General features: G+C 38.2%; 2 protein-coding genes across 5 annotated transcripts in view; both read right to left on the bottom strand.

Moving 5' to 3' along the window:
• Positions 1–13,591, bottom strand: part of LOC109059045 (contactin-4-like) — a 166,866-nt gene that overhangs the window by 148,970 nt on the left and 4,305 nt on the right. For 2 of the 4 annotated variants that reach the window (XM_042758768.1, XM_042758771.1), the window contains exon 1: positions 5,029–5,282. The exons of 1 other annotated variant lie outside the window; for it this stretch is intronic. The gene's annotated coding sequence lies outside the window, so the exon portion shown is untranslated. Of the gene's footprint in view, positions 1–4,932; positions 5,283–13,591 lie in introns of those variants that run through there. One more of the 4 variants, XM_042758769.1, reaches the window with a different exon arrangement.
• Positions 9,858–12,664, bottom strand: LOC122145350. Its single transcript, XM_042758776.1, has 2 exons — positions 12,235–12,664; positions 9,858–12,145 (listed from the first exon to the last, which is right to left on the bottom strand). Exons 1-2 carry the CDS (start codon positions 12,400–12,402, stop codon positions 11,663–11,665), a joined length of 651 nt encoding a protein of 216 aa, XP_042614710.1. The 5' UTR covers positions 12,403–12,664; the 3' UTR covers positions 9,858–11,662.

The following is a 13,591-nucleotide window of genomic DNA, read 5'->3' as shown; positions in this document are numbered from 1 at the left end:
GATCTAAGGGGGGAAATGTGTAATCAAAATGCCCAACATGGCTCTTTTAATGTTATAAAAATCTGTTATAACTTTAATAATTCTTTCATGTAAAAAACATGCACCAGCACAACCACTGCTTACTTGTGACCAGTTTTCTTTCTTTTAAGACAGATTACATCATAATTTCTCTCAGAGGGACACATACTTTTGAGTTAATCAATTTATCATCTAACCAAACTTTAATCTCACTCAGTAGGCTTTATTCCTCGTGGACAGAAGCCTTTTGTTTGTTTTTCAAAGCATAAAGTTGTAAAATGTTTTTAGCACCATCTGAACTCCCCAGAAGATTGTATTAGATTTCTCATAAGCACTTCAAAACACACCAATGTGGTTTGGGAGCACTTTGCTGATTAAACAATTTGCCCGACATGGCCATCATTAAAGCACATCATATACGACATCTCTATCTGACATCTTAAGTTTTCTAGAAGGAAGAACTATCAGGGAGAACTTTAAAGGTAAATAATAAAACTGGAGTCACAGCCCAAGTAGTTCTATAAATGCCTTATCATGTTATGCTCTGCTAATGAAACCCACAATTACCCATATTCCCAAAAGAATATGTTGCACCATGACTGCATAAGAAACAACAGACAATAGGTCTGTAACACATTTAGAAATAGCAGATATGGGATACAGTTCAGTGAATCTGAACTAATTCAGAACCACAGATTATTAGAGACAGATGTGTTGGTTATTAAACCAGTCGCAAACCAATTTTCACTTTCCTTTTATGTGCTTAAATGATGCACTAACTAAAAAGTAATATGGTGTTGCCATGTAACATATAACATTATACATTAACATTATATATATCATTGTATATTAATTATTGGTAAATACCAAGGTAATCATTCAGTATCATAGTATATCACAATATTACCATTGATTTTTTATGGTATAACTACCATTGTAAAACTAAGCGTGGTGTAGAAAAAAACAACTCTATCCAGAATAAAAAATAAATAAATAAATTTATTTATAGGAAAAAAAAAAAACCTTTTATTGTGTCTGTAACCCTGAAATCTGAAAATAAAAGCAGCTCACAAGTCCATTCACATAACTGGACATTAATGCATAATAAAAAGGCACAATGGCGGTGTTATTAAAATGAATGATAGCGCTGTTTGTGGCCGGTCTACTTGCAATCATGTATGAGGATCATTACATGAAGCTGAGGAGCTTAAAAATACAGCTTGGAGACATTAAGTGGTATAGTGATAACAGCAGAATAAAGAAGAGTACCACTTTAATGAGAACTTTTTTCAACGCTAAAATCTGAATGTACCCTCGCTCAATATTTTGCACATTTGCCCACACAATAGCTTTAGTCCCAAAATTGAACAAAGCTTGAAACAGGGAAAAAAAGAAAAAGAAAACTGTACTACACTGATGTCCCTCCACTACTCTTAACCTTACATTTTCACCTGTCTTCAAAAATCATTGTTTCTTCAAGGCAATTTCTCACAAAACACACTTTTTGAGGGTTTTCTTTAATTCCATCTGATCCCAGCAACAATACAGCTTTACCTTGCTCAGTTACGGTCCTGAAACCTTAAAAAAGTGTTTCCGATTTTAAAAAAAAAGTGCCATTGTGTGAAAGAGACCTCTACACTATTATACGGCCGTAGTATTGACAGCTTCCCTGAACTTCAAGTCAATTTGTAATAAAACATGATGTGTTAAAACAAAAGGGAGACTTCGCTTTCCCAGTGGCATTTATGTCTTAAGTTTTTTAGCCATTAGTGCTAAACACTCTGAACACTATTAATAAACCATCAGACCCAGTGCTTTGTGCACAAGTGCATTCATCACACCCTTTTTTACACACTCTCGAGAGGTATCTGAGAAATAATCATTTCTAGCACCATAGGGATTGTTTTTTCTAATTGACAGCCATCTTAGATCCATTAGTACACTGCTGTCAGTATACCCGGCTTTGATCTGTGATGTCAGCTGGATCAATTTCAATGCTTGGCAAATATGCAAATAATTCCATAGCAGAGACGTGTCAAAGGCACTCAGCATATGCTTGCACTAAGACACTGGCTGTCTCTCGATAAAAAGAAAGAAGGGGGTGGAAGAGAGCGAGAGAGAAAAAAAGAAACTTCAAGATTCCACAACTGCTAGATGGGAAGGGGAAAAAAACATCTTAATATGACACAAGAGGCTTACAAGTCTCAGCATGCACACAGGCGAAAGAAGTATCATGGGCCCACAGCCTCTCTGTGCATAGTAATGTTTTGAAAAATCGTACACCACTGTTTGCTTTTAAAAACCTACAGAGTGCAGCGGCAAAAGGAGAGTCTCTTACTAGAGGCGCGAGGAGGGTGACAGAGAGCATTTGTCTTTATTTGCTGGGCTTCACACTGACTTACCGCACGGTCTACTGGGAGAGGACAGCCCCTAGATTAGACGCTAACGGACTTCTTAGGACACTGTCCAAAATGCTATTTTCCCTGGCGTGAGAGTGGCCAGCTGTGTCTAGCCCACATGTAAATGACGGCTTTGTTGCTTTTTAACTCGGCCCGCCCACTGCAATCGCTCTATGTAAACGAAAAAGTTGGATTCGCTTAGGAGGATACAGTAACAACAGTAGAGACCCTAGGGGCTCTTCATTTCCCTGAAGGAAACAACATGGTGTAAATCTCCTAGCAAAGATGACGGGTATTCAAAATACTACATGAATCAAAACACTTAAAGGGATAGTTCACCCAAAAATGAAAATCCTATCATTTACTCACCCTCATGCACTGTAGAAAAACTTAAATAGTATTTTCTTAAAACATACTCAAATAATTTTTGTTTTATTAACTATTTTGAAAAATATTTTTTAGAGTGTGTTGTTACAAACCTAAAAGAATTTCTTTAATGGAACAACAGAAAAGATTTGGGAACAAGCAACATTGACTTAAATTTTATAAAAAAAATAAAATAAAAAAAAAAAAGTTAAAGAAACATTTTTTGGCTGACCTATAACTAACAAGCATCCTGGTTTGTGTTAACGATACCCACCTCAGATCTGCAAGCTGTTTTTATTATAATATTCATTATTTGTTATGTTTTTATTATTTAATAACTTTTTAATGTCACTTGCACTACATCACTTCTGACAGTCTGCCACACTTACCATGAAAACACAATCGCAATCGCTATCATACTTTCGTCTTGATAATGCTGGTAACTATTTGTGACCGTGTCTATATCAAAAGGCCATCCAAAACAGCTTATGCAATAATATAAACAATATTTATGCAACATATTCTCCCATTAGCAGTGTTTTGACATTAGATGCTAGCCTGATTTATTAAAAAAACTCATTTGCATGCATGCATGCAATCACACTGAATTTGTCTCTAATGTATTGTGACATGAACATAAACCAGGTTGCTTTGAAAGAAAGCATGCACTGTGAGCGAAAGATAATCATACAACATGCCCTGCATTGTTATAGCCTGACCAGTGATTAACATTAAATATGATCCATGTAAAACCTCATCTGCTTGGCCACCAGATGAGGTGAGATTGTACTCAACGCAGGGAGCTGCAGTCTGGGATACTGAGCGACAGATGCTAGATAAGTCTATCCAACCACATATACAAATGAGGTATATAATTTAGTTTTATTTTGATCGCTCATCTTTGCCTACAGAACCCCAAGTATTCTGAGCCATATAGTGGCTAAGTCAATAATTAAATCAGACAAGGAGCAACATATAAGAAAGCTATGACTTTTAACATGTGATGCAGAAAGTAAATCCTTCAAGGGAAATAAATAAATAAATTCTGAGTGGTTTATGGAGTTTGTGGACAGCAATAATCAGTAAATCTGGCCAGATTAAGCGAGGGAGGGACAGTGAGAGCGGATTAATTAACATCTGCGGAGGCACTAGTCTCCAACATGATGCTCTCTAAATGAATCAAACCCAGAGCATATCAGATCATTAACCCCAGCACAACATGTCTCAAAGCATCGGTAATGCACACCCGTCCTGACGTTAATGCGCTCTGTACACAACCCAACACCAGCTGTTTCAGTAAGTAAGATCAATTTGAGCAAGCTTTGAAAAGTCAACAGTGATGATGACTTTCACAGCAAACATCAAGATGCTTGTCACTTTCACTTGATTAAAAGTGACAAACAAACATTTATTTTTGAAATTAACAACTAGCTTAGTATATGTAGAAAATAAAATATCATGAATAACGTGATGAACAAACACACTATATATAAAGTACGTTCATTTATACTATACAGTGAAAAGTCACATGACAGTCTCCACGTGATTGGCTGATCACACTGTCAGCTGGATAATGTTATAGTAACAGGTCCAAAAACAGGCCTGAATGTGTAAACTAAAAGTGCACTTCTGTGCTTGCCGCCATCATGACACCTGCAGTGCTTACTGAGGATTAGATAAATAATGATCCCAAAGAAGGTGACATTTAGCAATAACATCGAAACATGAGTTTAAATTCATAAAACATACAAAGTATTCTTGCTAGTTACTGCAGTACTAAAATTACTAATGAAGCAATGCAAAACTATTTTTTTATTTATTTATGAATGTATACATAGCATATAAAAATGTTAAAATAAATAAAAGGATTTAAAAAAAAAAATATTATAGAATATTATATAAAGCTATTATTTATTTATTTAACAATTTTCAATATTGTGAGGGAAATTATGTTCAAAATAACAAATGAGCCCAGTAAACATATTACTGGAACAACATGGACCAAAACAATAACTGCAGAGAAAGGACTTTGCAGAGAAATCACATCACACACACACACACACGCATGTGTCCCTTCTCAAAGTAAAGGACTGAAGAAAATTCGACGCTAACCAAAAACACAAGGCGAAACGTGCAACGGCATACTCACTCTCCACATATGTTTAAAGTGCAGATAGAGAAGCTATATAAACCCGAGTTCAATGTGACGGAGCGATGCACAGCTGATAACTGAAGACGCACTTACTGTGATGCATCGAGTCTCTTCTCTTTCTCAGAGTGATGCGGGCGAGACGCTCACTGAACCGAGCATCCAAATAACACGGAGCGGATCTCCAAAAAGTGCCGCTTAATGGCAGAATATGTGAGCGCCAGCGTTCAGCTGGAGATATCGCGCTATCCACACACGGTCCCCGCTGATTCCTGCATTAGATCAACATGAGCCCGCGCTGCTCTTGTGGCAAGGGGTGGGCACCTCCCACATACTGTACTGGAGGGCTTCCAAAGAGTCACACAAATCACATCATCTTTGTGTCACGAAGGGCTGAGGCTTTGACATTTGGGATACGAGGACCCATTTGATATGGCAGAAATGTAAACTTGCAGTAAAATGTGGCCATTTATTATTCATTTGGCATTCAAGAGGGCGGGATGCTTTATGTAAATAGTAAATACCATACCATAAAATAAATTAAGAACTATAAATAACCTTATCTAAGGAGAAAATATATATTATGCATGTTCAGCAAAGCAATACTTGTATGGTAAAATATTTAAATTGTTTTGTAAAAAATAATTGGGCAAATTGGCATTCTCTGAATTCCTTGTGCCATCCATTTGTCTGGATGTTAAAACCTTACAGAGTAACAAAAATAGTAGAGTAACAAAATATTACAATGTGCTGCTGTTACTTGATTTTCTACACAACCTGATCTTAAACATGAATGTTGATTCAGCTTAAAGGGGTCATATGATGCGATTTCAAGTTTTCCTTTTTCTTTGGAGTGTTACAAGCTGTTCGTGAATAGATAAGATTCCTAAAGTTGCAAAGACTAAAATCTCAAACCCAAAGAGATATTCTTTATAAAGGTTAAGACTCGTCCACGCCCTCCTAAAACGTCTGGTTTAAACACGCATGTCTACTCCGGATGTGGGAAGATTTACATAATGCCGCCCAAATGTTCACGCAAAGAAAAAAGGCGTAACTTCTCGCTGCTGTTGCTGCCGGCACCATGTTGTGGAGACGCTGTTTCGTTGTGAAAGCGAAAACACTTTCTTTTGCCTTCCAAAAGAGGACACAACTAGAAATCAGTGTTTGAGCTGTATTTACAATACTCTTCCAGAACAGTTCAACCCAGATGTGTGCAGCACATTTTATGGAGGAATGTTTCCTGATCCTGGGAGAGAAAACTACAATGCCAGCTGTTCTGACTAACAGACTGTAAGTACGTTTACATATTTAAAGGATTTGCCACTGATGATTCTAATTTGATTTTTGAACAGTGTAGAGTAGTGCTTGTTGTTTGCCGTTTCTCCGATCACAAATGCAGACAAGGTTTTATGTTTACGCAGCGTGATGCAAGATGGTAAGTCATTATAATCCGTAATTATGTCCCCACTGGATGCAACAAATGGCTTGTTTGCAATGGGTTTTAATATTATTGTCTTAACACAGTATGGCAAGGGGCGTAACATTTCCGTCACACGCTTGAGGCATTCGGCCAATCACAACGCACTGGATAGCTGGCAAATCAGCATATAACTCGCTTTTCAGACCGATAAGCTTTGTAAAAATCGATGCTTTTTAGAAAGGCGGGGCATAGAGGAGAAACAATAATGTACAGTATGTGGAAAATAATGTGTTTTTTGAACCTTAAACTGCATAAACACCTTTCATTACACCAAATACACAAAATAATATCATATGACCCCTTTAATAAATACATATTTTTGACTTTGACAAAACCACTTACTGTAGATATTACTACATGTGTATTTCATCTAAAAAACATATTCAAATTAAATAAAAATGTTCAGTAAAAAACATTTTTAAAGGCCAATTAAGCAGCTGCTAATAAAAATATGTTCTAAGAACGTTCTGCTTAGTTTCCCAGAATGTTCTCTGAACATTCAAAATGTCCAGTTTTAATGGTCTAAATATAAAATGGTCTATAGACATTCATCAAATGCTTTTTAAATGTTAAGTTTAAAAAAATATATATGTTTTAAACTTTTGTCAAATTATGACAAAATGTTAAATGGAATGTTCCTAATGTTTGTATAACAATAAATAAATAAGTGTAAAACATTTAAAACATTCCATGAATAAAAAGATTGTTAAAGACCACACTGAACAAACATTCCATTAATGTTATTGGAAGAATGTTTGTTCATAAACTTGAGAGCTCCTTGCCAGAACATTATCCAAAGTTCTAGAGTGTTCCTTGTCAACCAGGTGATGTTACAAAACACTGGTGAATTACTCTATTCTCCAAATTATATGACTACATGCTAATTTAACAAGGTGATTCCTGGAGACCCAAGTAATTTGAAGAAGCAATGATATTTACTTCACCTCAAATTCTTTTATTTTGTTCCTCTGACCCATTCAAAACCCAGAACACAAAAATTATTAAGCCTTTAACTCACAAAGCAGCATACACCTTTCAGAAATAGCACTTTTATCCAATAAACTTACACTGTTTCTGTTTGGGCCCAATCTGACTCCAGCAAAAACACTAGAAAAATACAATAAAACAAATCAAATTAGGCAACTACAGTAGCAGAAGAGTATCTCCTACACACTGTACTGCATTCAAGTTTTACTGTATATGTGGGGTCTCTAGAACCTGTACTGTACATTTTCATAGAGGATGATGTATCAAGTTATTGTTTGTAATTAGTCCTGATAACGTACTGTAGTTGTGAAATATCTTTTATATATTGGTCTTACAAAACCCCAAACAGAACATCAGTGTTAAGAGCAAAAATCCTGATGAGTGGTTTTTCAAGGAACACAAGAGCTCATCACAGAACACAGTTGCCAAATAAAATCTAAGAGAACCCCTTATGAAGCAGTTGCATTAGCTGATAAACTATGTATATGTCTTTTAATGAGATCACATTGCTCTATGTAATGATTGGAGTTAGTCTCCCCCGCCTCCTTGCCTCAAAGCTATCACATTTTCTTCAATTAAGTTGGATCAGAAGACGGATCTATCCAGGCACCTGTGCCAGGGGGTTTATAAGCTGTTCAGTAAGTGTCTTGATCAATGTTATGGGCTTATTGACATGCCTAACTCCCGATGACACCCTCTGTCTGCTGTGACAGAACAGCAAGGTGGAGAGCGTGACATGTTTTGACACTAGTGTGACAGGGTTGTTAGGTGCACGTCTGTGTGTGTTTCTGTGTAACTATAGCTGCTTTGCATATGTTCATGCAATTCAAAAAAGGCAGCAGCAGCAGCACACGAGCAGTGTGATTTCTCATGCACAGCTGCTTGTGAAATACATCTACAATGAATCCATCTTCCTTAGCACTCATATCCTCACCGTGGGAGGCAGACTGCATTCATATTGACTGTTTGCGGACATGCTATGATCATTGAGATGCTCTGGCTGTGTGTTTAGGTCCGGTGAAGTTTTAATCCAGTAAAGCTTCCAATTTGTGAGACTGGTGGGGAGGGAAATCAATCATTTGTTGTTAGATACGTAACTGCATGTCCACATGGAAGATGCTAATCCACTAGGTGGCACAAGCCTGTTGTCGAACACTGGCTGTTCAAATAAGGGTAAACTGCTCACATTTGACTGTTTGGCGAAAAATATAGCGCTACTGATAGCTGCTGCATTCAAGTTGGTCATTTTTATTTACATAATTATTGTGACACCTTGTATTGCATACCAATCTCAGGGTTACACTGTAAGGAACTACATTAAACAGATTCAGGCCCCTCTACAAATGAATTTCACCTTTGATCCCTTCAAATTTTCATTATCCACGAATAAGCCCTAATTATAGTAAGTGGGATTGGAGAAAATCTTCTCTTTTTAAAATAGTCAATTCAAAGGCGATAATTAAAAGAGAAGTAAATTGAATTCCTGATGGGATTAACTTGCAGGAAAGACAGCGGGGAAAACAGCCTTGAAAGGAGAGCAGCGAACAGCAGCTTCTTCACTGTCTTTGTGCACTGAGACACAGTTGCTGACTTCTCGTGCTGCATACATAATCGCTAAATCACTAAAAGATAAAAACAACATCTGCAGCAAGGCTGACTGCATGTGAACAAAACAATATATGCCAAATTATTACACATCTTCTTGCAGACTACATACAGACTATTTAAAGATGAACTCTTTAGTATCAAATAGTGGAATTGCACAAATTATGACTATTGTGGGACTACCAGTTTATTTAAACAATAATACACAGGGTGGTCTTCAGGAAACCTATTTGAAAATAATCATTATTCTTTTGTAATGCAGAAATGATGCACATACAAATAAACAAACAAAAAAATTTCAATAGAATTTCACTAAAAGTTTGATTTTTTACAAATTAGTCAGGGTCACCTGGTGCTCACAGAAATCATTCACCTGGGATGGTAACCATGGCAACTGTAGGCCGATCAAGGAGTTACCATTCACCTTGGATAATTATTGTAAAGAACACTGATGGAACATAATGTTGCAAATATATCACAAAACATCTGTAAAACAATATTTAAAAAATATCAAACTTTATCTTAAAAATGTTTAAAAAATGATAAACATAATTCAGGATGCATGTGATGAATATAAAACAAATTAAGGTCATTTAAAAATTATACACTACTGTTCAAAAGTTTGGGGTCAGCAAGATTTTTTTTGAAAGAAATTAGTAGTTTATTACACAAGGATGGAATAAATTGATAGAAAAGCAACTGCAAAGACATTTAAATGGTTACAAAAATATCTATATGAAATAAATGCTGTTTCTTCGAGCTTTCTATTCATCAAAGAACAAAATTAACCAGCATGACTGTTTTGAATATTGATAATAATAAGAAATGTTTCTTGAGCCGCAGATCAGCATATTAGAATTATTTTTGAAGGATCATGTGACCCTGAAGACTGGGATAATGGCTGCTGTACTGTCACAGCATTAAACTCCATTTAAAAATATACTAATATAAAAAAGCTGTTTTAAATTGTAGTAATATTTCAAAATATTACTGTTTTTTTTTCTGTATTTTCCATCAAATATACGCAGTCTTGATGTTTAATAGCATGCTCTCAGTTGCAGTTTGGGTAGAGGAAAAAAAAAAACATTAATATTGCAACAGGTCTCTAGCCCATAATCCCTGTTAAGTTAATAGTATACTCAAACTTCAACAAGTACTGTATGTGGGCAAATATGGTCTCAGACTTGCAGCCAGTCTCTAAAGGCTTTTTTTAATTCAAAGAAAGTAACCACTTCTCTTGGACCTCTCTCAGAGTTCAAGGCTAAGCATTACCATGCCGACCTCCAGCTCTGTGATGTCTCAGCGTCTCCTGGGCCGAGCTCTTTGGGGACTCGTCTACTTGGAGTCACTCTGCAGCCACTAATGACTCATAGACAGAGGCATTTAACTGTCCATGCTCCGGTTAACTACAACCTCTGCACCGTGAAATAAAGATGCACTCCACACTGTGTTGACTCTTCTTGTGCTGAACGTGGGTAAATCAATTATTTTCTGATGCAGTATTCAAGGGGTATTGATATTCAGGTTGCATGGGCTTTGTGGATCTTGATAGCTCATTAATACATAATATTCCCCATCCACTAAAGGGTTTATATGATTAAGATGAGATCTCCTGATCAACAGAGATTATAAACTGTGCAATGCAATAAAGAATATTAATGATGTTGAGAGAAGAGCTGCTCTAGTGCATTTTAAAGTGTCGTACAGATCACAGAGTGATTTTCAGCATTAGCTGAACTCGCTTCAGGAAGAGCAGATTTGGGCAGGGAATACACAGGAAGCGTGACTTATCAGGCCTTTTTATCGATGGCCACAGGGTCGTTTTGAATGATGATTCCCATTCTGAATTACATTACAGCTCTTGATGGCATGCATTCAGTAACACAATAGTTTGGACTGACAGCGCAGCTGAAACAAATCTACAAAGTTATTTGGGGTCAGATCGGGCATGGGGTGATTTCAAACACATCCTTCATTGCAATTTTATGTCCGGGGTAATCATTTTCTTTCCTGAATTAATACCAAAATAAATAGTTTTTTTTTTTTTTTTTTTTTTTTTTTGGTAGTCTAAGAAAAAAAAACTGGCTTTATCTAGTCTCACAGTCTAGCCAAGCTGGTCAAAATGTCCAAAACCCCCTCTAAAACTAATATGTAGCTATGCTTCCTTTTGTATGATCGAGGGCTCTGGAGGAGGGCGCAGGGTAAAGGAAAAGGAAAAAGATTCCAGGGCAGAAAATACAGTCCAAGGAGAAGCAGATGGTGGGAGGAGCCAGTGGGGAACAAGGAGCAGGAGGAGCCAGGTGTTGGTCCAGAGACCAACCAGGAAGAAGGCCCAGGGCAGAGTCGAAGGTGTGAGGAGCCATGGTGGAGACGACTTGATTGGAGATGACACCCTGGGGAAGACCAATGAAGATGCAGACACCAATGATGGACATCCAGGTGGAGCTGATGAGCCCACGCAATGTTGATGGTCCTGGAGACCATGGTGGAGCTGCGGCGACGAGCGTCCAAGGTGGAACCTGGGAACCAGAGGATAGAGGCTGAACCAGTGGGAATGAGGACAAATGTGGAGCCAGACAGAGACAAAAGTGCACACAGGGAAGGAACCAGGGGATCCTCTGTGCTAGATAGAGCTAGTGGCTTGAACTGGGCAGGTCCTCATAGCATGTGCAAGATGGAGACGGGCTTGTGGAACTGGCTGATTGAGGAGGTGGGAGAAGAAGGCTGGGAGGGAACACAGGAGAACAGGAGCTGGGTGGAACCAGCAGGGACGTAGGAGATTCTGGGGTGGATGGAACCAGCAAAGACACTATACAATCTGTAGACTATCTCAGAATCCCACACGGCAATGGGAGTGTGGGCGGGGCAATCTTCCAAACCATCAAACTTCACTAACACACCCTCTGCGACATACGATGTTGTCGGCTCATGCACCTGGTCAGACAATGCTTGTGGCTTAAGCTCCGGGGTGATGTCATACCCTGCCCTTATTACAGGCTTGGGCTCATCCATCACTGCAGGCCAGTCTTCACGGTCTGCAGTGGGCACAGGTAACTCTATGTCGGTCACAGTCAGGTATAGATGGTTGGTCTCTGGTGGTGCTGGAGTTGGAGAAGGGCTGGTGAGTTCTTCCCCATGGAGCTGAGAGTGTATGGAAAATCACATCTCATTAGCACCCACTCAACAATCTTGGCGAAATTCCCCCGAGGACCCACACCCAACAGGCTTGCCTTAGTCTCTATGTTCAGGCTGGACAGGAAGAAGGTGCACAGCGAACAATCTGAAAAGGTTTTGAGACACGCCAGATCGAGAAATCCACTTGTGGATTGCTGCCCCTGCTCCAGGCAAAGCAGCTGTACAGCAGGTATTTGCGCGGTCTTGGTCATTCTTTCTGTCATGTAATGGTAGTAGTAACTTGCATGATGAGGAATACGTCAAGGAACAACTTTAATTACATATACTCAAGAAGTACTTATAACAACCTCACAAAGACAGACAAAGAGGAGGAGATAACACAGGGCTTAAATACACAAGGTAAACAATGGAACTTAATGAACTAACAGACACCAGGTGGACAGGATAACTAATCAGACAACTCTGGAAAACTAGGTCACAAGGCAAGGAAGACCAAACTCAAAACGCAATGAAACATAGACATGTAACAGCCTTAACTGGTTTGATGGTCTTGGCTGGACTCCCAGCTTGGCCAAAGTTCTCAAAACGCCTTTAAAACCAAGAAATCAGCTTAGGCTTCTAAACTACACTTATAAAAACACCCAGGTATCACCCAGCTTGTCTACCAGCTGAAGACTGCCCAAAACTTTTCCAGAACAATCCAACAGAGCAGTCTGACCAGGCTGGAAGACCAGTTCCATTTTAGTATAATTAAAGATATGTTATATTCTAAACTACACTGCTGGATAAATGCTGCCTAAACCAGCCTAGGATGGTTTGCTGGCCTTAACTCATTTAAACTGGCCTCCCAGTCAGGTCAGGTCTAGTTTGTTAGTTTAAGGAGGTTTTGGGCCCTTTTCAGCTGGTCTTGCTGCGACTCGAAACCAGCTAAACCATCTGAAGGCGATTTTAAACCAGCTAGACGTTTTAGTTGTGCATTATAATTTTATTTTTAACAATTGGCATTTCTTGAAAATGTAACCTATTTATTTGGTACAAAGTGGCTTGGCTGCTCTATTTTAACTGCCATCTTGTTTAGCTGCTAAGCAGGTAGACATTGACTTTAACAAGACCCATAGTGAAACGATCTATTGTCAGCCAGAGCACTCTTGTTGGCATTTTTCACAGAGGTATTAGCATTGAGTGCTATTGTGCAATATTATCATTCCCTATAATTAAGAAACTATTTGAGAACAGCTCAAGTCATAGAGTGAAATAAATCTAAGGAGATTTTCTCCTGGTGCGTGTGCTGTGTACCACATATAAATTCTGCTGTGGAATACAATAAACAATGAGGACAGTTAAATCTCTATCTATCCCTGGATGGAGGAGATAACCACCTTTTATGGCCAGTGCGGCAAAGAAGAAAATTAGTTTCTGAAAAAGTCATTAGCAAGTTGCCTGCTTTATAGG

Source organism: Cyprinus carpio, chromosome A6 (assembly GCF_018340385.1).
Source record: "Cyprinus carpio isolate SPL01 chromosome A6, ASM1834038v1, whole genome shotgun sequence".
NCBI lineage: Eukaryota > Metazoa > Chordata > Actinopteri > Cypriniformes > Cyprinidae > Cyprinus > Cyprinus carpio.
The sequence above is the reverse complement of the archived record's forward strand: the minus strand, read 5'-3'. Positions and strand labels throughout refer to the sequence as shown.